This window comes from Panthera uncia (genome assembly GCF_023721935.1).
Source record: "Panthera uncia isolate 11264 chromosome B3 unlocalized genomic scaffold, Puncia_PCG_1.0 HiC_scaffold_1, whole genome shotgun sequence".
NCBI lineage: Eukaryota > Metazoa > Chordata > Mammalia > Carnivora > Felidae > Panthera > Panthera uncia.
The window spans coordinates 27,463,660-27,488,081 of NW_026057582.1; the positions used below are offsets into that span (position 1 = coordinate 27,463,660).

The 24,422-nt window shown below is 39.9% G+C and overlaps 1 protein-coding gene across 5 annotated transcripts in view; it reads right to left on the minus strand.

The window, feature by feature from the left end:
• Positions 1–827: 827 nt before the first annotated feature.
• ZNF410 (zinc finger protein 410) overlaps positions 828–24,422 on the minus strand; it is a 49,305-nt gene continuing 25,710 nt past the window's right edge. For 2 of the 5 annotated variants that reach the window (XM_049611406.1, XM_049611404.1), the window contains 7 exons: positions 17,650–17,800; positions 16,853–17,034; positions 12,400–12,489; positions 9,113–9,238; positions 8,247–8,387; positions 6,675–6,802; positions 828–1,161 (listed from right to left, as the gene is read on the minus strand). In XM_049611406.1, coding sequence (XP_049467363.1) covers positions 1,123–1,161; positions 6,675–6,802; positions 8,247–8,387; positions 9,113–9,238; positions 12,400–12,489; positions 16,853–17,034; positions 17,650–17,800 — 857 coding nt within the window. In that variant the 3' untranslated portion in view covers positions 828–1,122. Of the gene's footprint in view, positions 1,162–6,674; positions 6,803–7,745; positions 7,951–8,246; positions 8,388–9,112; positions 9,239–12,399; positions 12,490–16,852; positions 17,035–17,649; positions 17,801–24,422 lie in introns of those variants that run through there. The other 3 variants (XR_007453407.1, XM_049611405.1, XM_049611407.1) reach the window with 3 other exon arrangements.

The window sequence follows — 24,422 nt, forward strand, 5'->3', positions numbered from 1 at the left end:
ACCAGTGATAATTATTCTCTATCAGTAGCTGTGGATGATAGCAATAGTGCCTATTCTTACCAGAAGCCCCCAATTTCTCATGTTTTAACTTTCTGGAAAATTCAAAAGTATATTATTGCCATTTTTCCAGACTCAGACATGGTCCTTTCTGGTGAAGACGGAGTGATACTACAATAACTACTATCTAGGTTTGCTAGTTAGAGATGAAGAGGCTTATGTCATTTTCCCCAAGACTCCTGGGCTCAGTTTTACCTGTATGGAATCCAAAGGGCAAATCGGTGCCCTGTCTTAAAGGGGAAGACGGAGCTATTTTCTTAATCTCCTCTCTGAGAAAACAAATTTTGTCCAAAACAAGGAGCCAAAGAACTTACTGGGCTGTCTTGTTTATTTAAAGGGAAAACAACTGAAGCTCTGAATCATGTGATAGTTAACTTTAAAAAAAACCAAAAAAACAAAAAACCCTTTTAACATGCTATCGTATATTCCATAAACAAAGAGAGCAAAGTGGCCAAGTAGAGGTGGATGTGACAAGATAGTACCTCAGCCTGGGCCAAGTAGGGATTCAAGTAATTTATTTTTTTGCAGCCCAGTGGCAGAGAGTCTCTTACTCAGGTTGCTAAAGGGAGTATGCCACAACAGAATTGACATCACTCCCTTCTCCAAAGCAACAAGGCATCTTGAAAGCTCAGCTTCTTGGTGAAGTTTTATGGTTGGTGGCAGGGCTTAGTTTATCCATGTGAAAAGACAGCTGAGTCTGGGATGAAAATTCTTCAAAGGAAAACCCCTTCTCAACAGTCATACTGAAGAAATTTCAGCCAACACAAAACCAAATTCACTTTTGGGAGAAGTCCATCCCAAAATTTTATAGTGGGAAGAGAGGTAGGTACAGTTACCCAGCCCACATTCACTGCTTTCTTCCTTGTCTGGATCAGATGTAGTTTGAAGAGAAGCTCTCCTACATTCATCTTCTATGTCAGGAGAGATGAACAGAGGCCAAAGCGGGGTCCTGTCTTTCACAGATTCATTTTGGTTCTGGCAGATCGTGAGCCATAAGCATCCTGTTCCCACTGTGTGCACTCTGGGATCAGACAGGGCTGCTCTTCCAGGAGTTGACACCCATGCTCATGTCCGTCTTTCAGTTAAATCTCCTTGGTTTAGTAACTGTAAAAGATTAAAACCAAATCTGGAATAGGCTACCACTGAATAATAGGAAAAATAATTCATACTAAGGAAAAGGTTTAAGTGGGAGTGGGGAATGCACTACAGGGGTAAGTCAGGGGTATCTAGTTCCAAAGCAAGAGACATACGTAGACTGATAGATCTCTTTCGTATCCTGGCCTTGGGACAGCATTTTGGCCTCTTCATGATGCTGGCATTTTCACTATGACAATAAGGTATCCCGAGTCCCTAAGCCAAACTATTGTTTGTGTAGTCATGTACTCACTAGTCAGTGATGGAGGCATGCCGAACTTAACAGATATATCAGAAATGGTGGAATCCCAAATCTCCTGCCAGGCAGCGTTAGTCCAAGTACAGGCTGAAAGCTCAAGCAGAAGAGGAATGGGAGGCTACCCCAGTGAGTTCTATATGAGTTCCCACTCGTAAGGAATCCAGGGATTCCCAGGGTCCAAAAGAATGCCTTCCCTATGATGAAGGGAGAAAGCCTGAGACTCCAAGAGGGTGGCAGGCAAAACAGACTTTCTACCCTACACTCAAGGCTTTCTGTTGAAAGTGTTGTTCTGTACAATAATTGATGAAACTGAGTTCCATTTTATTATGAAAATGAGATGGGAATAACACAGTGAAATTCAGAATAAAAATGGCTTAGTAAAAATATAACCAGATAAATTCTTGAGCTGGGGATAGATTTACTTGGTGATCTCAATTTGGGTAAAGGTAATTTATACGGTAGAATTTAATAATATGGAATTTAAAGAAATTTAAACAAAATTTAAAGAAAAATGTAAAAACTTACACCACAAATTTCATTTGATGCTGTGTTGTTAGGATGTAAGAATGGTGTCTTTTAAATCCAGGTCAAGATCCAGATATTGGCACTCAAATTAGCAATGGCACTTGATGAGAAATCTTAAAGAATTTGTAATTTGTTTTTTTCTTTTTTGGAAGACATTCTGATTTATTGAAGGCTGGGTGGCAATCATTTATACTGGTTCCTGTGTTCGAGAATATGAGCTCAGTGTGGCTATAGAACCCCACTTGGGATGCCTTTTAGTCAGTAGAGGTCCCAAACCCCTGGGGTCCCAATTGGGCCTGCACAATAAGTCCTCTGTCTGATTTGCAGAAGGCTGGGTAACACTGAGGGCAAATAAAAATTGTTCAATCTGAACCATTTGAATAAGATGTGGTTTTGATATATTTCCCATAATTTCTTTTATTTTTTAAGAAGAGTTGTTTTTTTTTTAAGTAGGAGTCATGTATTTATTTATTTTTAAGTAATCTCCATGCCCAACACGGGGCTTGAACTCACCACCCCAACATCAAGAGTGACATGCTCTATCAACTGAGCCAGCCAGGCACCCCTCCCATGATAATTTCTGATAATTGCTTTGGTTATTCTGATATTCTTGTTACGTTTTTACTTTTAGAGCCTATTTACAGGGGTCCAAGTAGAAGTGCACAAGTAGATTCTTACAGGGCTGATCTACAACGTGTGATTATCTCCAAAAATTTGAAATAAGCATTGTTTTAAGGACTGCAAATAGCCTTTTATCTGAGCATCTCTAAGGACTCAACATTCCTCACTCACTGGAGGAAGGTCAGTTAGTACCAGGACCTTGGATGAGGAAGAGAACTAAACCTGGAGGCTTGAGGGCCTTGTAGCTTTTAAAAATGAAGGTATCAGATGACGTGATAAGCCTGTCTCGATAAGGAAAAGGAGAGGAAGAGCAGTGGAAATGCCTGTGGTAAGAGGAGAAATAATAGAGGTAACAGTGAAGGAAACAAAAGAAGTGAGGCTCAGACAGAGGGTGTGTTTGTAAATACACAGGACCCGTGAGGGAAAAGTGATAATCTAGGACTTTCAGCCTCACTTAGGGCAGCACTTTCCCCTTTGTGTTAATATTTTCCCATTAAGAGTTTGGGGTTTCCACCATGAAACTGGGTATTTAGGGCCTGTAGACCCTCAGTGTCCTCCTGGAGGGAAGGCCAAGTTTTTTGTTTTTTTTATAGGTGATCTGTGTTACTGGGTCTGCCTGAGACCATGAGTGAGCATCACCTAGACAAGGACACAATGAAGCCAATTCCAAGACCCATGTGCCTAGGCCCAAGGGGGAAAAATGTGCTATTGCTGGACTTTTTGCATACACAAATCTGACCATGTCATACCTGCCTTAAAACCATGCAGTGGCCCCCCATTGCCCCTGGGATAAAATCATGTCCTTTAAGGCCCTTCAAGAGAGAAACTAGCATAACTTTCCTGCTTTCACTTTTCATTCCAGCCCATCTCTCCATTCCACATCCCATCCTACTCAACCCTTTTGATTCCATAGTTGTGTGCCCTGTTCCCTCTCACCTTCTACCCTTGTACACACTGCTTGCTACCTTTATGCCTGTTATCTTCTTCCAATCCCTCCCACTTATCCATCAAGATAACTGCTATTCATTCCTCAGGTCTCAAACTCTAGAATTCATTCCCTGACTTCCCCCAAGGCTAGCACTTAGTACACCATATAAAAATTGCCAGTTTATTGATCTGTCACCCTTCCCATGCTCTCTGTACAGCACAACTCCAGGGGCACCATTTGCACAGTTATAAAAGGCAAAGACTGTACTTTGTTTACTATTGTATAACTAGTACCCAGCAGAGGGCCTTGCACATATTAGGTATATAGCACCCTGTTGACTAAGGTTTTCTGTTCATTTTTTTGTTGTTGTTTTGTTATTTCAGAAAGAGCGAGCGAGAGAGTGCCCGAGTGGGGGAGAGGGGACTGGGGAAGAGAGAGAGAATCTTAAACAGGCTCCACACTCAGCGTGGAGCCCAACTTGAGCGCAACGTGAGCCCAATATGGGCCTTGATCCCACAACCCTGGGATCGTGACCTGAGCCGAAATCAAGAGTCAGACGCTCAACAAATTGAGTCACCCAGGCTCCCCTTAACTAAGTTTTTATACATCTGGTATTTATTTGAGGAAACTTGGAATGATTCATTGAAAAAGGTATTTAGCAATACAGGAGAGAAAAGCTCCAAGGTTTCAAATATAAAAAAGGAAAAGGCTGAGTGTTGGGGACTGGCTTGTCAGAATGACAATTTCTAGTAGGTAAAAAAGAAATAATTTTTCTGAACTATTGCAGAGCGATCCAGTAGTTGATGAAAGCTTTTCTCTCACAGAAGGATCACAGTTCATAAAAGCAGAAAGAAAAAGGGAATTAGGATATCACCATTTTGCAAGCCTTAAAAAAAAAAACAAAAAAAAAAAACTGATCTAGGCCATGATCAGTAATGTTTACCAAAAATTTTATGTAACCCATTGGTCAATCATTAAGCTTAGTAAGAGGACAACTGAATACCATATGTCTCCTGTGAGCTGTAACAGAAAGCAAGAGTACCACCTATAAAATATTCTTGCCAAGGAAAAAAACATGAATCTAAGCTCCTAACTACCAGTTTTTAGAAAATCTCTGGATAGAGAAATATATTAAACAGCAAAAGGAGTCAATCAGCCAAAACCAGAATGTAGGAAATTGTATAGGTCAAATAACCCAATTCCTTAAACAGCCATTCTGGAAAAAAAAGACAGGGGGGAAGAGGGGGAGACTATTAGAGATAAAGAGAACTAAGAGAATTATTAACCAAATGCAATGAATGGGGCTTGTCAGAATCCTAATTAAAACCAACCAACCATTAAAAGACATTTTGAGAAAAAAAAGGAATATAGACTTACTGTTTGAGGATATCAATAAATCGTTAATTTTATTGGGTGTGATAAAGACAGCTATGAAAAAAACATGTTTGTTTTTAAAATTTTTTTTAATGTTAATTTTTGACAGAGAGAGACAGAGCATGAGAGGGGGAGGGGCAGAGAGAGGGGGAGACACAGAATCTGAAGCAGGCTCCAGGCTCTGCATTGATAGCACAGAGCCCCATGCATGGCTTGAACTCATGGACCATGAGATCATGACCTGAACCAAAGTTGGATGCCAACCAACTGAGCCACCCAGGCGCCCCTAAAAAACTTATCTGTTAGAGGTATATCCTGAAATACCTACAAATGAAATGGTATGTCTGTGATTTGCTTTTAAATACTCCATCCACCATAGGGGTACCTGGGTGGCTCAGTGAAGAGTCCAATTTCAGCTCAGGCCATGATCTTAGGGTTTATGGGTTCGAGCCCTGCATTGGGCTCTGTGCTGACAGCAGAGAGCCTGGAGCCTGCTTCGGATTCTTTGTTTCCCTCTCTCTCTTCCCCTCCCCAACTCGTGCTCTGTCTCTCAAAAATAAATAAATAAATGTTAAAAATTTAAATACTCCAGCACAAACAGAACAGCAGCAACAAATTGTAGGTAGGAAGAGAGAAAATAAGAACAGTAGAAAGCTAACTGTTGAAGTTGGGTGATAGGTACATGAGTACTATACTCTCTCTCACTGTACTTTATGAAAACTTCTATAACAAAAACTTTAAAACACATAAATGAAGAGGGGAAATAACAAAGGAAGTCTTCATAGGTGAGACATGTTCCAAAGCAGTAGCCAGGAGAAAGTGGATTAGGAAAAACCAATGATACCAATAGCAAAAAAACTTTCAATATAATACAAGCAAGACTCAGACAATGGGTCATAATGATGACATACAAGGAAAGATCCTGGCAAAAACATGAACATGCATGGCCAAAGCCCTGTGATCCTGAGGATCCCCAGGAAGCTTACAGAATAATCAAGAATATTCAATATAGGATGCAGTCATTTGAATACTGCACAGTTGTGGTATCAGGTTATAATGAAAGGACAGGGGAAAAAGATGCGATAGCACTGTAAGAGATACCGTAATACGAAGGTATCCGGGATACCCAGGTTTTGGCAAAAGTTTATACATATGAAATGAGCTCATGATGAAGTCATGTACTCCCAAGACAAAAGACCAATAAAATATCCTAAGATTCTAGAAGCCTGACAAGTTTTCATTCTGTTTTCTGGGTTGGAGCCAAGACCATAAAGATGGGAGTGCTTAGAATAAACTTAAAACTTTCCCTGCTTTAATAATGGTTCTCATTCCATAAGCAAGTGAACATGTCCTGTATGTCCAGTTGGTTCAGCCTGGTACAAAATGAACAATGATTACTTTCAATGACTTTGTCACTACTCTTTTTGCTCAAGGACCACTTTGTCCCAGGATATTATTTTCCTTATAAAATAAAAGCAACATCCTTATGTCATAGGCAGAGAACAGTAGGAGCAGATATCATTCAGTAAGGTATGTATACAAAGGAAATTAAAACTGAGAGACCCAGCCGTGAGTGACCAATCTCCCAATCCAGGAGACCCTAACAATCAAGTTTCTTTCAAATCTGGTCTCATGCTTAGCTTAAAGGAAGATCTTCTAGTCAAAGTTTCCAGGAAAGGGAAACTGGAGTCAGTTTCAGATTTTCTAAACTAGATCTCTAACCACTGTCCACATTAGTCTCTACAGAAACAAAGTAAGGGCAAGAGATAAATTTACCTCCTGTGGATTTACGGCAGTTAAGACAGAAACCTCATATGACTGCCTCCCTGACTGCATGGTCACCAAGTGATGTGTCACATCAGGCACTGAAGACAGGGGACGTGGGGATCCTTCAGCAAGCACCTCTGAAACAGCAGAAAATGTCTCAATGAAAAGTGAATCCACAGTTATACCTACCTGTATTATCAAGCCTCATTAAGAACACTAAAAACTGTTCCCTGAAAAACCCATATTCCTATATTTTTTCCAAATTAATTCCTGTCTGATAATCATTACCAGCGAATTTAGAAAGTACGACAAAAGGGGGATGGGAAGGAAAGGCAAGAAATCCTGATGTAAGAGTTGACCATTTTGCAATATACCAATTTAAAGTAATATAGCTTTAGCACTGTTAACTGGATTAACTGTGCATTGAAACAGGGCAAAATCTGCTTATGCAGGCAAATCAGGAGACCAGAGCCAACCCTTAAAGCAGCCACCAATGATAGAAACAGCATAATATGAGCAAGTCAAGAACTTAGGTCTGGCTTCAAAGTTCCTGTACTCAGTGTCCCTTCCTCCCTTGAGACTTTCTTCCTTAAGAATGGCAAAGTAGTTCCATGCAATTTCTGTGTCTTACACTTTGGTTATCCACTAGTATCATTTACGAAACCGAGGAGGCTTGTTGTGGAAGCACCCTCTGGCCCATGTAGACTCCACACAGAAGTTACACAAACATAGTCACCTATACACAAAACTGAATGGGATATGAGGAGTAACTAAAACACAGGATCTCAGACTTTATCAAGTGAGATCACCAGAAAAATCTTCTGGAAACAGTTCATACATAAACTACTTAGCCCCCTAAAAAATTAAAAGTTTCTTCCGGGGGGCTTTCAATACCTACTGCTCTTCCAGACTGCACCGTGCAATGTAACATTTGCTTATATACTATTTTCTGTTCACTGTTGTCTCCCGTATGTAAATTTTGACTTCTCAACTACATTTTAAGGTCCCTGCTTTCTACTTTTATCTTTCCCATGGTGCCAGGCACACAGTAGGCACTGAATAAATGCATGCTGACCTCACCTGTTAAGTTTTTCAGAGAAGAGGGCCTGGCCTGTGTAACTTGGGTGAAATTTCTATACCAGAGAGGAGCAACTGTTTCCTAGAGAGCCCTTTCTTTTCTCCAGAAGATATGGCTTTTGAAGGTATGGAGAAATTGCTTTATATCTCCTCTGTAAAACCTGGTTATGTTCTGTTTAAATGTTTTAAAAGTTAAGTTCTTCCAAAACTGCAATAGGAAAGATAGAAATAGTTGGGCTAGGATGCTAGGATTATGGATAATTTTCTTAAAATTTTTTGTTACTCTTTTGTTACGTCATCTGTTCAACGAAAAAGAAATTTTTCTTTTTTTTAACAGATTCACTTATCCATCCCAGAGACAAAGAATACAAATGCTACTCAATCATACCATAGCTACTCACAAGAAATGAAATTAATTAAAACCTCCATTTTGGAAACAACCCCATTCCTTAGTCCCTAGTTGCAGCCCATTTTCCCCAAATAAAGGAGAGTTGAAAGTCTTACCATCATCAACTCCTAGGATAGAATTGGTATTTGGTAGGTTCAAGGACTCTCCACCAAGGCTGGGCTGGGAATTCATAGGCACCAGGTTTTTACTGGTTACTGAAGCCTCTTCAAGCAAACTACTGCCCATTAATGGCTCAGCTGCACAGAGAATAGGATGTAAGAGACATGCAGCGGTCAAGGCTGTGCCTGGTCCCCATTTCCCTTCGTGGGAAGCTGACTTTTTCTTTCGGAAGTGGAAGCCAACCTGTATCTTGGATGCTACCTAGTTTTGGGAGCAAGAGTAAACCTAGAAGGGAAGGGTGGAGCCTCATAGATAAATATCCTTGCCTGTGATCAGCAGGTGGAGAATTAAGGTATGAAATGGGATGGATGTGTCCTTGGAAAGGAGTATTTGGAATAAAATAACACGTGGAAAAAAATAATAAAAATGAGTTATCAAATTTAAGTTAGGGTAAAAAGGGAGTCATGACTGATACATAAAAAATGTTTAAAACCTTGTCTTATAGAAATCTTTATCACAGTAATACTCAAATGCTGGTTCATGGATCAGCACGAGTTACCACCAAACTCACTAGGGAAACTTAAAAACTACAGATTCTGGGATCTTATTCCCAAATAATCTCATTTATCAGGTTGTATTGTTTTATTTGGGAATGAAGAGTGGACAAGCAATACAAATATGTACATTTTAAAAGCTTATAGATTTTATTGTACAGCTACATTGGAAACCACTAGTCAATCCAGTGAGACCAGGTCTTTCTCCCCAACACAGAATCTGAAAATTTCCAAACAACCAGACATGCCAGTCATTTGGCTTTTTGAAACCAGAAGATATAGCCCTCCACTACACCCTCTCTTCTCACCAGTTTGCTCCTGCTCTTGACTCCCAGCTGCTCCTAGCTGCAAATGATGCTTTCTCATGTGCACATTCCTACTCCCACTCTGAGAGAAGGTCTTCCCACATACTTGACACTGATGGGGCTTCTCTCCTGAAACAGAGACCAGGTTAAGACAGGGTAGCCAAAAAGACAGGGTACATTCCTGACAGCAAGAGAACGGATTCAAGACCAGGACAGAGAAGCCCAGAGAATGTTAAGCTAAACATAAGAGGCTTTTTCCTTCTCCCATTCTCCACCCAGCCTCGGAGGCCCCCAGCCTCCAAACTTTCAGTACACCAGAGAAGGCAGGAAGAGTTCACCAGGAGAGCTTGGCACGCTCACTGCTCCCAGCCCCTATCCTTCCCACACCCACTGTACTGCTGCCTTCACAACCTCTGGTATCAGGTCATGGCGGCCATGTAGAATACTTCCTTCCCTTTCCAGATACAGTCTTCCATGGACCTCCAGAACACGTACCATCCTCAAGGATCCCAACCCTGCATTTATAATACCCCCTTATTCCACTTCCCGCCACCACTCTCACAGTCTTCTGTGTTTACACCGATGGCTCTTCCACACGGCGATCTGAACTACCCTCTGTGTCCTCGAGTCCAAAACTCTCAGTCGGCCTTCCACCTACTCAGACAATCACACTTAGAGCTAGGGTCAGAAACACATGCCTACAAGGGACTAGCCTGTGACAAAAGTAAGTGAAATGGCCAGAAAACTTCCAGAAATGGCAAATCTATAGAGACATAAAGCTAACCAGTGGTTGCCTGTATCTGGGGGCGGAAGCAGGAACTGACAACGAGGGGGGCAAAAAGAAACTTTCTGGTGTGACAGAAGTGTTCTAAAACTGGATTGTAGTGATGACTGTATAATTCTATATATTTTCTAGAAATCACTGATCTGTATGCTTATAATGGATGGATTTCAAGGTACATGCATTACACATCAAAAAAGCTGTTGATGGAGCACCTGGCTAGCTCAGTGGAGCGTGAGACTCTTGATCTCAGGATTGTGAGTTCAAGCCCCATGATGGGTGTAGAGATTACTTAAAAATAAAGTCTTAAGCTCTCCCAGGACAGCAAAAGAGTAGGTCTGGGGAGCCACCCCTGGAGCCAGAGCTGTCGTGTCCCCCTCCTCTTTTAATTTCCCGTTGCCAACAATAAAGGCCTTTCCTACCGTAACAAAAAACAAAACACACACACAAAAAAAGAAAAAATTTAAAAAAATAAAGTCTTAAAAAAAAGCTGTTAAAAAAGAACTAAAATGGATTGACATACAGTGACTATACAGAAACCCATGAATTCAAACTAATACTAATGAGAAAGAAAGGCAATTATCTGACACTACTAGAAGAAACAAGAGCACCAATTTCTTATTTTGAAAACTCATAATCAAAAGAAATTAAAAGAAAAAGATGACATATTTATTCTCCATTCCTGTACAGATTACCAAATAGCCCTACTGCATAGAGAAGAGACCTATCATACACAGAATTCCAGCTGATGTGAACAAAATAACAGAATTAGAAACCTACCACTTTAATATCCTAATGAAATAACCAATTCAGGCATCATTCAGAGATGAAACCATAAAGCAAAAGGTTGCTGGGGAAATTTACAGTGTGAATATCACAGTGTTACCACCTGAACCTACTGATGAATTCTGTAACCAAGCACTGTGTGCCTCCTGATGTGATAAATAATGAAACACATACGACCATCTATAACATATCCATGCTAAATCTTTGAACCTTTGAGGTTTTTAGGGCTTACTTCCTTTTACAGGAAATCTAGGGGAACAAGTTAAATGACATAAAAGGAAGCAAACCAACAAATCCAGAATATGGGACATTCTATAAAACCCAACTAGGGGGCTGGGAGGGAGGGGAGGGTGGGTGATGGGTATTGAGGAGGGCACCTTTTGGGATGAGCACTGGGTGTTGTATGGAAACCAATTTGACAATAAATTTCATATATTGAAAATAAATTAATTAATTAATTAATTAAAAAAAAAAACAAAACCCAACTAACTCCATTATGCAGTAAGTCTATGACATGAAAGAAAAAAAGTGAGTACAGATGGATTTAGAGAAGACTTACTCAGTACAATAATTAAACCTTGTTGGATCCTGATTTAAACAAACCCACTTTAAAAGACACTTTTGAGAAAAGTGAAGAAAAACTAAACACGGACTGGGTATGAGATAAAACTAAGAAATTGTTAGTCCAGAAAGGTATGATAATAGTATTGTTGTTTATATAAGAAAACATCTTTATTTACTCTTATGTATGTTTGAAATAATTTTATGTAATAAAATTAAGTAAAATAAAATAAAAACACTCTATAAGCCAAGCAAAACCTACGTAGAAGTCTACATCTAAGCCACAGGTTATCATTTGCCACCTCTGCTTAGAACTTGTCATCATATAAAAAACTGCTCCGTTCCTACAAGCTCAGCTCTGAAATTCATGTCCCTGATTGATTACACCTTTCCAACTCCCTCATTCCCACTGAACTGCTTCACTGCCCTCATCGTAAACAACTTCCAGTTCCTTCTCTCCACTCCTCCTGTTCTGGCTTCCCTATACTTCCTGTGGCTAACAATTTGAATAATTACTTGATTCTGTTCTAGAATCTCTCTCCACTTTGAGTTCACTTCTGCCTTGGCAAGTCTCTGCTTTGAATGACCTCCATGGTCCATACCTGATACAATTTATAAAGCACCCAGCACAGTGCCAAATAAATTTGCAAATAAATCTCCTCAGAAAAGCTCTGAATTAGAAAGCAATTCAGTCAATGGCTAAGCTGAAAATAAGAAAAATCAGTTTTTTTCCCCTTTGATTATACAACCCTTTGAATTCAATCATTAAGAGCCTTGATTTTTAATTTTGTCATGAGAAGAAGCGAACTTTATGTTGAACAGTTTGTTACTTTCTAGATTTCTTTTTTTTTTTTTTAAGTTTATTTATTTATTGTTGAGTGTGGCCATGCACATGTGCATGTGTGGGAGCAGGGGAGGGACACGCAGAGAGAGGGAGAGAATCCCAAGCAGGCTCCACGTGCTCAGCACATGAAGCCTGAAGCAAGGCTCAATCTCAGAAACCATGAGATCATGACCTGAGCTGAAATCAAGAGTCAGAGCTTAATTGACTGAGCAACCCAGGCACCCCCTCTAGATTTCTTTATACCATCCCCCTCCCACACATTTACACTTTTGGTTCTCCACCTTCCCTGAAATCTATGAATGGCCAGAGTTCTAGTACCTGAGTGAACCACCAAATGTTTTCGGAGGCTAGAATATTCAGCAAAGGAACGGCCACATCCTTGGGCTTCACAAAGGAAAGGCTTCTCTCCTAGAGACAGAAAATAAGGTAAAGACTCAGTCTTCTGATGAATTGACTATCTATTACTCTTTTCCCATTCATCTTACTCTGTTTCCAATGACTTGCTCTGATTTCTTGAATTCATGCTATATAATTTCAATTGGGCCATTCAGCAAGTGTCATCTCTCAGTGATCTCCTGGTGGACAGCCACCATATAGTCCTGCCCTCTTCTTTAGAGTGGCTACCTCTGAGCATCATACTTCTTTCTCCCACCTGGCTCAAGGGCTGACCCCAAGCTACAATGACCTACCTTCTTCAGTAATCCCATCCCTTTTGAGGGTATCAAGATCAACACCATATATGCTATCAGGATTTTTACTTTCAATCAATTCTCTTTATGATTCAGTTTCTAAATCCACTAAAAAGTAGAGATTTCTACAAGTTACAAAATAGGTATTACATAGTCCTCTTCTATAAAGCAAACAAAAACAGGTGTTCAGTCAGAAGTATAAAGAAAAACCTGTAACAATATGCTAAAGGTAGTTATATCCTGACAGTGGTATTATGGATGGTTTGCTTTCTTCTTTGTGCTTTTCTGGAAGTTTCATTGTTTACAGTATTACTTTGTTATTTTAAAAATCAAAGATGCATGGTAAAAACTAATTAAGGTCTGTAGACTGAAAGTACTATTAACTTTCTGGTTTTGATATTGTACTGTGGCTACATAAGATGTCACATTTTGGGGAAACTGGGTGAAGCACACAACAAAACCCTTTGCACTATTTTTTTGTTTAATTTTTTTAATGTTTCTTTATTTTTGAGAAAGAGAGAGACAGACAGAGCATGAGTGGGGTAGGAGCAGAGAGAGAGAGACACACACACGCACACACACACAGAATCCGAAGCAGGCTCCAGGCTCTGAGAGGTGAGCACAGAACCCAAAGTGAGGCTTGAACCCATGAACCGTGAGATCATGACCTGAGTAGAAGTCAGATGCTTAACCGACTGAGCCACCCAGGCACCCCTCTTTGTACTATTTTCACAACTACTCGTAAGTCTATAATTATTTCAAAATAAGAAGTGGAAAAAAAAATCAGAGATGCAGTTCTTATCTGAAGGTCACAGACTAGTATGAGAGAAAGAAATGTATTCATAAATAACTTTAATGTAAGTTTCTGTACAAAAAAGTACTGTAAGTATTTAGAAAAGAGAGGAATTCTAATTGTGGTAATTTTTTTTTTTTAAAGAAGCTGAATTTAAGCTGATCTTAAAAGATGACAAGGAAGGAAGGGAATTTCAGGCACAAAGAACAGTGTGAGCACAGCCTTGAAACCAAGAGTGCCCAGGACAAGTTCAGAAAATAGCAAGTGTAAAATAAGAAGTATACCTATTGGTCTCTGCCTCTGGTTCCTGACACAGAGCTCCTAAATCCCTCGGAATTTCCTAGGTGATAGTAGTGTCTCTTATTCTAGTGAGGTAACTCTTGGGTGGGCTCCTAGATAAGGGCTGCTCTCCAGAAAGACCAAGCCATGATTAGAAGCTTGGGATTTTCAGCCCCATCCCCTACTCTCCAGAGAGGGAAGAGGGGCTGGACATGGAAATTAATAACTGATGATGCCCACATGGAGAAGCCTCTATAAAATTCCCGAAGTACAGGGTCCGGAAGCTTTCTGGTTGGTGAACACAACTACATGCCAGAAGGGTAGCACACTCCAACTCCATGCGGGAAGAAATCTCTGTACTTCAGACCTTTCCAGATCTCGCCCTATATATCTCTTTGTCTGGCTATTCACGTGTATCCTTTAGCATATCCTTTATTATACAATAAACTAGTAGATGTAAATAAGTGTTTCCCTGAGTTCTATGAGATGTTCTCACAAATAACTGAATCCAAAGGAGGATCATGGGAACTTCTGATTTGTAGCCTGGTCAGACAGAAGTTGTGAGCAACGTGGGAACCTACTACTTGCAACTGCCATCTGAAGCAGTGTGGGAACAATCTTGTGGGACTGAGCCCTTGATCTGTGGGATCTGATGCTATCTGCAGGTAGACAGTGTTAGAATTAAGTTAAATTGTAGGACACCCAGCTGGTGTTGCAGAGAATTGTTTGGTATGGGAAAAATCCTCACACATTTGGTGTCAGAAGTGTTGTCAGTGTGGCAGCAGTGTGAGAGTAAAGGAGAAACCCAGGAAGAGCGAGTTTCCCTACGCGGCAACTAAAGCTGACACGGTGACAACAGGGGAGCTGGGCATGGAAGGGGGGACAACACTGCTCTAGATTATACTGTTCTTTCAGACTGTACCACAGTTTAATGTTTGTGACTTTCCAGTGAGTGGTCTATAACTTTTCTGAAAACATGTTTATATACTCACACCTACCCCAAAATGCTAGGCACTCAAAAGTTGCCAAATAAATGAATAATATACTTGTTATTACAGCTTTAGAACAAGACTCATCAGAATCTAGTGGCATGAATCACTGCATCAAGCTGGCTTAGGTGAGATGGCCTTCGCATTTGGAAACTGAGAGGATGGTGATTTTTGCTGAAAGGAAAAGACACAGGAGAAGAGGATGGTCAAGAGGCAATGCTGCGTAATGATTAAGAACATGAGTCCATTAACGTTGAGTTCAAATCTTGACACCACCACTTATTAGTACAGGGAAGATAGCTGACCTCTCGGAGAAGCAGCTTTTTCTCTATAAAATTAACACAATACAATCTCGAAAGATTATTTTGAGAACTGAGACACTACAAGTTAAGTATCTTCAGCATAGTGTCTGGCACATAGTCAGCCCTCATGGTAAGCCACTGAAATTGGTAGCTTTAATTACTATCGTTACTACTAATAAAGACCAAACTGTGGCTCAGTTTTGACATTTGAGATAATGTGAATTATCAGCATTTGAAATCAAAATCCTTGTAAGAGCTCTGGAGTCAGATCAGAATTCAAATCTCAACCCTGCCTTTTCCTAGCTGTGTAATGTTGGGCAAGTTATTTAACTCTAATCTCCCGTTTCTTCATCAACAAATACAGTATCTCATGCATAAAGTATCCTTGGGAATTAAATGGGATAATGTATATGTGCCGGACCCATATTGTGTCAATAAATGCTAACTTTTATTATTATATTAATTATGGCGACTCAGATCTGTGAGGCATCCAGGGAGAAATGATCACATTGAGCCCTGAGACTACAATGAGAGAGCACACTGAGTGAAATGGGAGAAACATGAAATTCTGAAAATGATGAACAATTAGAGGAGATTAACAAGGGAGAGCTAGAAAGAGCTAGAATGAAGAGAGAAAATAAGGTCATGCCCCAAAGTAAAAGGAAGCATTTTAAGATGTTCAGTTTTATCAAATCTACAAACATAAGGAGCAGCACGAAGACGAATGGGTTAATGAATTCAAAAATCAAGTACGGTGAACTCTATCTACTTCTTCCCTAATCTATTCAGCTAGATGTTTTTCTTGTTCTTTTATTCAAACTGCTTCTTGGAGCAAGTATAGTTTACTCTCTCAAGAAAGAGCTGAGAACACAGCTATTCTGCCCTAAAACATATCCAGTGGTAATGGCACTCTAGCAGGAATCATAGGGACATACCTGGAACAAGTTTCACTTTTTAATGCCCTTTAATTGTATTTGCTATTGTTTTAGCAATGCAAGAATAAAGAAGAGACAAAGAAAGTGGCAAGAGAGGGGGAAGAACAGTTACACATCCTCAGAGATCAGTCTTGGTTCAGTGATTAAACTCTGACAAGAGACTTAGCACATTTTAGGCTTGGAAAGTCGCCCTTAAACTCTCAGAATGAGAGTCAAGGTATTTTTATCGTGGTCCTTTGGTATTAACATGCCATTGGACCCAAATCAAGTCACTCTTCCATTTTGCTTCTCATGTTGTGAGGCTTTAACAAGAAAGCAAACTCCTCAAAGTCAGGGGTTAAAATTAGCTTTTTGTATTTCCCCCCACCTTACCCCATTTGGTGGCTAGAAGAGGCTCTGTATGGTTTGTATAATTCAATAAATATTACTGACCAAAATTACAACCAAGTAATATTTGAAGAAATTTAGCAATACTAATTTTGTCCATATCTCATCATATCATTGTTATCAGAGAAGGTCTTATATGCCTTCCTACACTTTAAGCTCCTAGAGGCAGAAATTAACACTGTCCATTCCTCACACACAGGTGAAAATTCAATCAATGTGACTGAATTAATTGAAAAGTGCCACGAAGCATGTGAAAAAAAGAAATTCCACTTTTCGAGTTCTAGCAACAACCCTAGACCTTCATTTCTATTTCCACCTCAGAGCCTTTCTAAGGATAGGCAAGCAAACCCTGAGCCAAGTGGGAGATTGCCTGCAGGAATGTTGGAGTTGCACACACCTGTATGGATGCGCAAGTGGTTCTTCAGATTTCCAGCTGTAGTGAACTGCTTACCACAGCTAGACTCGGGGCACATAAAGGGCTTCTCCCCATTATGAGTCCTCATATGCACCTTCAGCCTCTGCAACACATAAAAGCTTTTCCCACAACCTTCCGCCGGACAGATGAAAGAGCGGTCATTTCTGCAACAACAAAACAAAACAAAACAAAACAAAAACAAACCAACGAAGACAAATCACATAAGCACCAATATCTGAAAATGCTCTTTGCTAGAAAGGGCAAGTCACAGCTCCTGTTGCCTCTCAAAGCAGACAGTAACTCCCAAACCTAGGTATGTCAGAATCACCTGATGTCTGCTAAAACTACGGATGCCCAGGACTGCCTTCCCTTTTTTTTTTTTTTTTTAAAGTAATCTTACGCCCGATGTGGGTCTTAAACTTACAACCCCAAGATCAAGAGCTGCGTGCTCTACCTACTAAGCCAGCCGGGCGCCCACACTGTACTTGTTGAATACTGATTTTCACAGGTTTGAGAGTAGGGCCCACACTTACTTTTCTTTTTTAAGTTTCCCAAAAAATTATGTTTTATGTTTTGGCACATTTAGGTGCCAAATATCTTACTAAATATCTGTAAAGAATGAGGTAAATGAGACAACGCAATCTTTCTATTAAAGAACAAAAGACATCTTAATCACGAGTAAACTGGAGCCCCTGCTTTCCTTTGTCAATTGAGGGACAAGCTCCTCCAGAAGCATCACCGTTCTTGACCTCTAAGCATGGAACCTCAGATATGCTCACCGATGAGTTTTGAGGTGGTACTTGAAGTGAGCTGGCCACACAAATGTCCGGTCACAGCCTTCAACTGTACATTTGAGTTTCTTTTCCACTTGAGGAAGGGGCCCAGAATCTTTGGGCTGCCCATCTCCAGAACCAAGGTGGACATTCTCTCCTGTAACAGAGTCACATATTTGTAATCTAGAGAAGGAACCTGTTGAGGTACTTTGGTTCAAACCATAAAGCTCCTATATTTTACTCCTAATGATCAGCAGGCAGATATCTATCTTCAGCTTCCTTAGCTCTCTATATATCCATTTAATAACAGAAGTGAGTGAGCAATTTGTTCCTAACCCTTTAATCCAGAGAATTATCAAAAGCCACCATCCTTTGTTTCACAAGACTAGGCCTCTCTGGCAAATGTCCACATGGTTTCGTATCAAAATAGGAGAGTTAAACCTATTTCGTATTACACAAATTGGCAGGGTAGCAGATACATCAATACCCGGAGTGGGGTGCTAAAGATGACTTCAAGTTCTAGGTATTACAAAGCTTGTATTTATTTTAGGAGGAGCAGCCATTCTGGCTTAGTTGTGGACTTAAGGTTGTGGTTTCTTTTGTAAATGATCATTCTTAGATTTCTATCTTCTGAGGTCAATTTGGCTGTTTCTATCATTGTAGAGAATTAGAATAACCTTCCAATTTCCTGTGCTACCTCTTTTTAGTTATAAAACTAAAGAATGCAAGAATTTAAGAATGCAAGAACTCAGCTGATTTTAAAATTTCTAAACACATTTTAAAAAGCTAGAGGTAACATCTACTGAAGTTTTTTGTTCAATAGAATAAAAGGAGGAGGGGAAAGGAGCACATAGGGAGGTTCCTCCCTTAAATTTAAAGAAAATCAGTTAATTAAAAATTTATATAAATCCCAGATTCACAGGCGGTACTCCTTTTCTTTCATTTTCTTCAAGCATATGGAGTTTATTTTTCTACTATACATACCTCGGGAATAAGATTTATATTTCCAAATTTCCCTCTCAAAAGCCAAGAACAGGGATAATAAATGTTGTACCCATCACACTCCCTGGAACCTGACAACTGATCAGTTTCCATCCCGTCTATTAATCATTCTCTTCCTGTCCTACATTCCCTTTGCTCTACACTTCAACTAAGATGGCTTTTGCTAGTTAATATTAACTTTTTCTTTCTTAATGTTGTCCCACAGTTTTGAAAAATACCTGCACATAGGTAAATTTTTAAGATTTCCTGCAACAGGAAATTTCCCACCAACTCCAGAGCTCCAGGCAATTAATGTCTAATGAAAGGTCTGTAGAAATCCCATGCTAATATAGAAATTTAAACCAGTGACATTTGGGGCTTTGTGCATTCAATGTTATAGACACAATGAGAACACTGATATAATCATGAAATTTAAAAATTGCTCAGAAAATAGTGAGTTGCCTTGTATTTGAGTCCTCACAAAACCACTCCCTTAAAAACACTAAAGCACTGTTTGCAGAAGACGGATAAGCTTAAAAGGATCTCAGCCAATGATAGTTTTGGATATTTATTTATTTATTTATTATTATATTATATTAATGATATATATTATAATGATATAATAATATATTAATATATTATTTATTATTATATTATTTATTTATGTATGTATCTATTTATTTTAGTTTTGGATAGAGATCCTCTGATGAACGGTTCCCCCCACTAAAAAAGAGAAAGACAAGGAAATTCAGCACCTCATACTGAGCATGTCAGATAACACTGTAAACATTTTAAAGATCCCACAGTTATGTGAGAAAGGCCTCTACATTTGGGATAACATTTCCAGTGACAGTATCATATATAGCATGGTTCAATAAATTTTTTCTGTAAAGGGCTAGACAGTAAATATCTTCAGCTTTGAGGACCATATGGTCTCTGTCACAACTACTTAACTTTGCCACTGTAGCAGCCATAGACAATTTGAATGTATGCCTGTGTTCCAACAAAACTTTATTTACACAACAGTTGGTTATATGGCCCTTTACTAACCCCTGATATACTGCATCATATACAAAATGTAAATATTTCTGTATTTCAGTCAACTTAGATGGAAGTGAAGATGTGCTCTAAAAAACTGCTACAGGACACTCAAAGTGGCTTTAATAACAACAAAGATATTTATCTTACAAATCCATTTAAATACTGAATAAAATCATTTCATTATATGTTAGTGGGTAAAAAGCAATATTAAATTAATATATTTCATGATTTAAAATGCATGTGTACAGGCACCTGGGTGGCTCAGTCGGTTAAACATCAGACTCTTGGTTTCAGCTCAGATCATGATCTCATGGTTTCGTGACTTCGAGCCCCATGCAGGGCTGGCTCTGTGCCGACAGCACAGAGCTTCCTTGGGATTCTCTCTCTCTCCCTCTCTCCACCCCTCCCCCACTCACGCTGTCACTGTCTCACAAAATAAATTTTTAAAAAATGTTAAATGTGTTTGTAATCAAAACAATAAAAATTTCAGGTTGGAGTTAAGATGGCAGAGAAGTAGGGGGACTGGGATTTCCCTCATGCCTCAAACACAGCTGTCCTGAGGTCAGAACACTTAGAACAGAATACAGAGTGCAGAATAACAGAAAAATCTCTACAGATGGACAGAGACAGCTTGGTGGGACAGAGGTGTGTGTTTGTGAATTGAGAAAGATAAAATGGTGGGCAGCATAGGCATGGAGGGGAGGAGACCCCTTCTGTGGAGAGACAAAAGGAAGAGAAAGAGAGGCGAAGGAAGCATAGTATTGTGTTTGGACAAAAGAAAAACCTCTCAAGAGAATGAATGGGGAACAAGAAATAAAGGAGTTTCTACTTTGCCGTTTCTACTTTGCAAACGGCCTTAGAAGTGAAGATCAGAGTTTTCAGGGGTACATGACTTTCCCAGCACTGGCCTGGACATGTCCCTGTGTGCACAAGTCTGGGGGGAAAGGGGAGCCCAGCCCTGGGGCACAGTAGTGACCTCAGGGAGCACTGGGAGAGAACAGTCCCTTCCCTCGAGTACTGTGGGAAGAGGGTTTATTGCCCCCCCAAGGACAAAAGATCCTGCAGGCACCTGCCAGCCAGAGGCCCTGTGTCGGCTGCGCGGAGTGGTGCTACCCCAGAACCAGGTCTGCACGAAGCGGGACCCTTTAAAACAGTGGGTTCTGAATGCCAGCCGAGCACCCAGGAGGCATGGGAGACTGTGGAACAGGACAAGCCGCCCACAGCGCTATTCTGTGAGGGCTGCCTGAACAGTGTGGTTTGAGACACCCGGTCTGGGGAGGACAGACCAGGGTGTCGCCGTTTTTCTCCCCATCACCAACACAGTGGGGCTTCAGGGAACAGGAGAGCAGCCTGCAGTGGAGGCCACTGGCTTACACCAAACCCCGCCCCTCCGTGCCTGGCAACTGCTTATCTACCAAAGTGGAACTGACACTGACCAAACCAGACGGCCTCTCCTGCAGACCAGCACAGCCACCTGTTCCAGGCCCCAACAGACAACTGGACTGTGGTTTTGTATGTCAGTCTGTTATTGTTTTCTTTTCTTTCCTTCTCTTTTTCCTTCCTTTTCTTTCTACCCTCTTCTTTTTTTTTCTTCCCCTTTTGAAATCAGGCTCACAGTTTCTGATTTGATTTCTGATCGATCTTTATATATATATACATATATATATATATATATATATGTATATATATATAATCTTTTTTTCTTTCTTTTTTTCTTTCTCTCTTCTTTATTTTCCTCTCTCTCTCTCTCTGGATTAAGCCTTACAGTTTCTTTGATTCTCTGCCTGTTTTTTTTTCACCCCTTCCATTTCTCTCTTTGTATGGAATAAGGTTCCCTCCCTCCCTCCCCCACTTTCCTCTTTTCCAAGGTTACTTCAACAAACGCATCAAAGCACACCTGGTGGAAGGTCCAAACAATCCACCACTATGAGCAGTGGGATAGAGCAGCCAAATACTCAACAACAGAGTACACACAACACACTCCAGACAGTTCCTGAAGTGCCAGGCCCTGGCCAGTGTACGACCCCTTTTTAATATAGCACTCACAGGTGCGGGACACATAACAAAAGCTATTAAAACACATAAAAGGCAGAAACCTTGTCATAATGATGAAATGGAAGAATTCTCCTCAAAAGAAATTCCAGGAAGAAATGATAGCCAGAGAATTTCTCAAAACAGATATAAATAATATATCCGAACAAGAATTCAGAATAACACTCATAGGACTAATAACTGGGCTTGAAAAGAGCACAGAAGACAGCAGAGAATCTATTGCTACAGAGATCAAAGACCTAAGAAATAGTCTTGATGAATAAAGAAATGCTATAAATGAGATGCAAAATAAACTAGATGCAGTGACAGCAAGGATGGAAGAAGCAGAGGAGAGAATAGGTGAAATGGAAGATAAAATTATGGAAAATGGTGAAGCTGAAAAAAAAGACAGAAAGAAAATTACTAGACCATAAGGGGAGAATTCGAGTCCTAAGTGATTCAATGGAATGAAATAATATCCATATCACAGGAGTTCCAGAAGAAGATAGAGAGAAAGGGGCAGAAGGTTTATCTGAACAAATTATAGCTGACAACTCCCCTAACCTGGGGAAGGAAACAGATATCCAAGTCCAAGAGGCACAGAGAACTCCCTTAAAAAAAAAAAAAAAAAAAAAAAATCAAAATCAGCATCACGACATATCATAGTGAAACTGGCAAAATACAAAGATAAAGAGAGAATTCTGAAAACAGCCAGGGACAAACAGATCTCAAACTACAAGGGTAGACACATAAGTGTAGTAGACCTGTCCACTGAAACTTGGCAGGCCAGAAGGGAGTGGCAGGAAATATTCACTGTGCTGAATAGGAAAAATATGCAGCCAAGAATCCTTTATCCAGCAAGGCTGTCACTCAGAACAGACAGAGAGATAAAGGCTTTTCCAGACAAACAAAAAGAAAGCAGTTCATGACCACTAAGCTAGCCCTGCAGGAGATCCTAAGGGGGACTCTGAGTAAAAAGCAGCAAAGACTATAAAGGACCACAGATGTCACCACAAACATGAAACCTACAAAGAACACAATGGCACTAAATCTATATCTTTCAATAATAACTCTGAATGTAAATGGACTAAATGCCCCAATCAAAAGACATAGGGTATCAGAACAGATAGAAAAACAAGATCCATCTATATGCTGCCTATAAGAAACTCATTTTAGACTTGAGGACACCTTCAGATTGAAAGTGAGGGGATGGAAAACCATCTATCATGCTACTGGAGGTCAAAAGAAAGCTGGAGTAGCCACACTTATATCAGACAAACTAGATTTAAAAAAAATTTTTTTAATGTGTATTTATTTTTGAGACAGAGACAGAGTGCAAGTGGGGGAGAGGCAGAGAGAGAGGGAGACACAGAATCTGAAACAGGCTCCAGGCTCTGAGCTGTCATCACTGAGCCCGATGTGAGGCTCAAACCCACGAACTGTGAGATCATGACATGAGCCAAAGTCGGACGCTTAACCAACTGAGCCACCCAGGTGCTCCCAGACAAACTAGATTTTAAAACAAAGGTGTAACAAGAGACAAAGAAGGGCATTATAGCATAATTAAAGGATCCATCCATCAAGAAGAGCTAACAATTATAAATGTTCATGCCCTCAATGTGGAAGCACCCAAAATATAAATCAATTAATCACAAACATAAACACATGTACAGATAATAATACTGTAATTATAGGGGACTTTAATACTCCACTCAGATAATCTAGGCAGAAATCAGTAAGGAAACAACAGCTCTGAATGACACACTGGACCAGATGGACTTAACAGATATATTCAGAACTTTTCATCCTAAAGCACCAGAATACACATTCTTCTCAAGTGCACATGTAACATTCTCCAAAATAGATCACATACTGGGTCACAAAACAGCCCTCAACAAATATAAAAGAATTGAGATCATACCATGCATATTTTCAGATCACAATGCTATGAAACTTGAAATCAACCACAAGAAAAAAAATCTGGAAAGTCCCCAAATACATAAAGGTTTAAAGAACATCCTACTAGGGGCGCCTGGGTGACTCAATCAGTTGAGTGTCCGACTTCAGCTCTGGTCATGATCTCAAAGTCCATGAGTTCTAGCCCCGCGTCAGGCTCTGTGCTGTCAGTTCGGAGCCTGGAGCTGGCTTCGGATTCTGTGTCTCCCTCTCTCTCTCTGCCCCTCCCCCACTCACATTCTGTCTCTATCAAAAAATGAATAAACATTAAAAAAAAAAATTTAAGAACATCCTACTAAAGAATGAACGCATCAACTGGGAAGTTAAAGAAGAAATTAAAAAATATATGGAAGCAAATGGAAATGAAAACATGATAGTCCAAACCCTTTGGGATGCAGCAATGGCAGTTCTAAAAGAAAAATACATTGTAATTCAGGCCTACCTCAAGAAGCAAGAAAGGTCCCAAGTACGTAACCTAACCTCACACCTAAGAAACTAGAAAGGCAACAGCAAAGAAAGCCCAAAGCCAGCCGAAAAAGAGAAATAATAAAGATTAGAGCAGAAATAAATATAGAATCCAAAAAGCGGTAGAACAGATCAATGAATCTAAGAGCTGGTTCTTTGAAAGAATAAACAAAATTGATAAACCCCTAGCCAGACTTCTGAAAAAGAAGAGAGGACCCAAATAGAATAAGATCAGGAATGAAAGAGGAGAGATCACAATCAACACCACAGAAATACAAATAATTATTAGAGAATACTATAAAAAA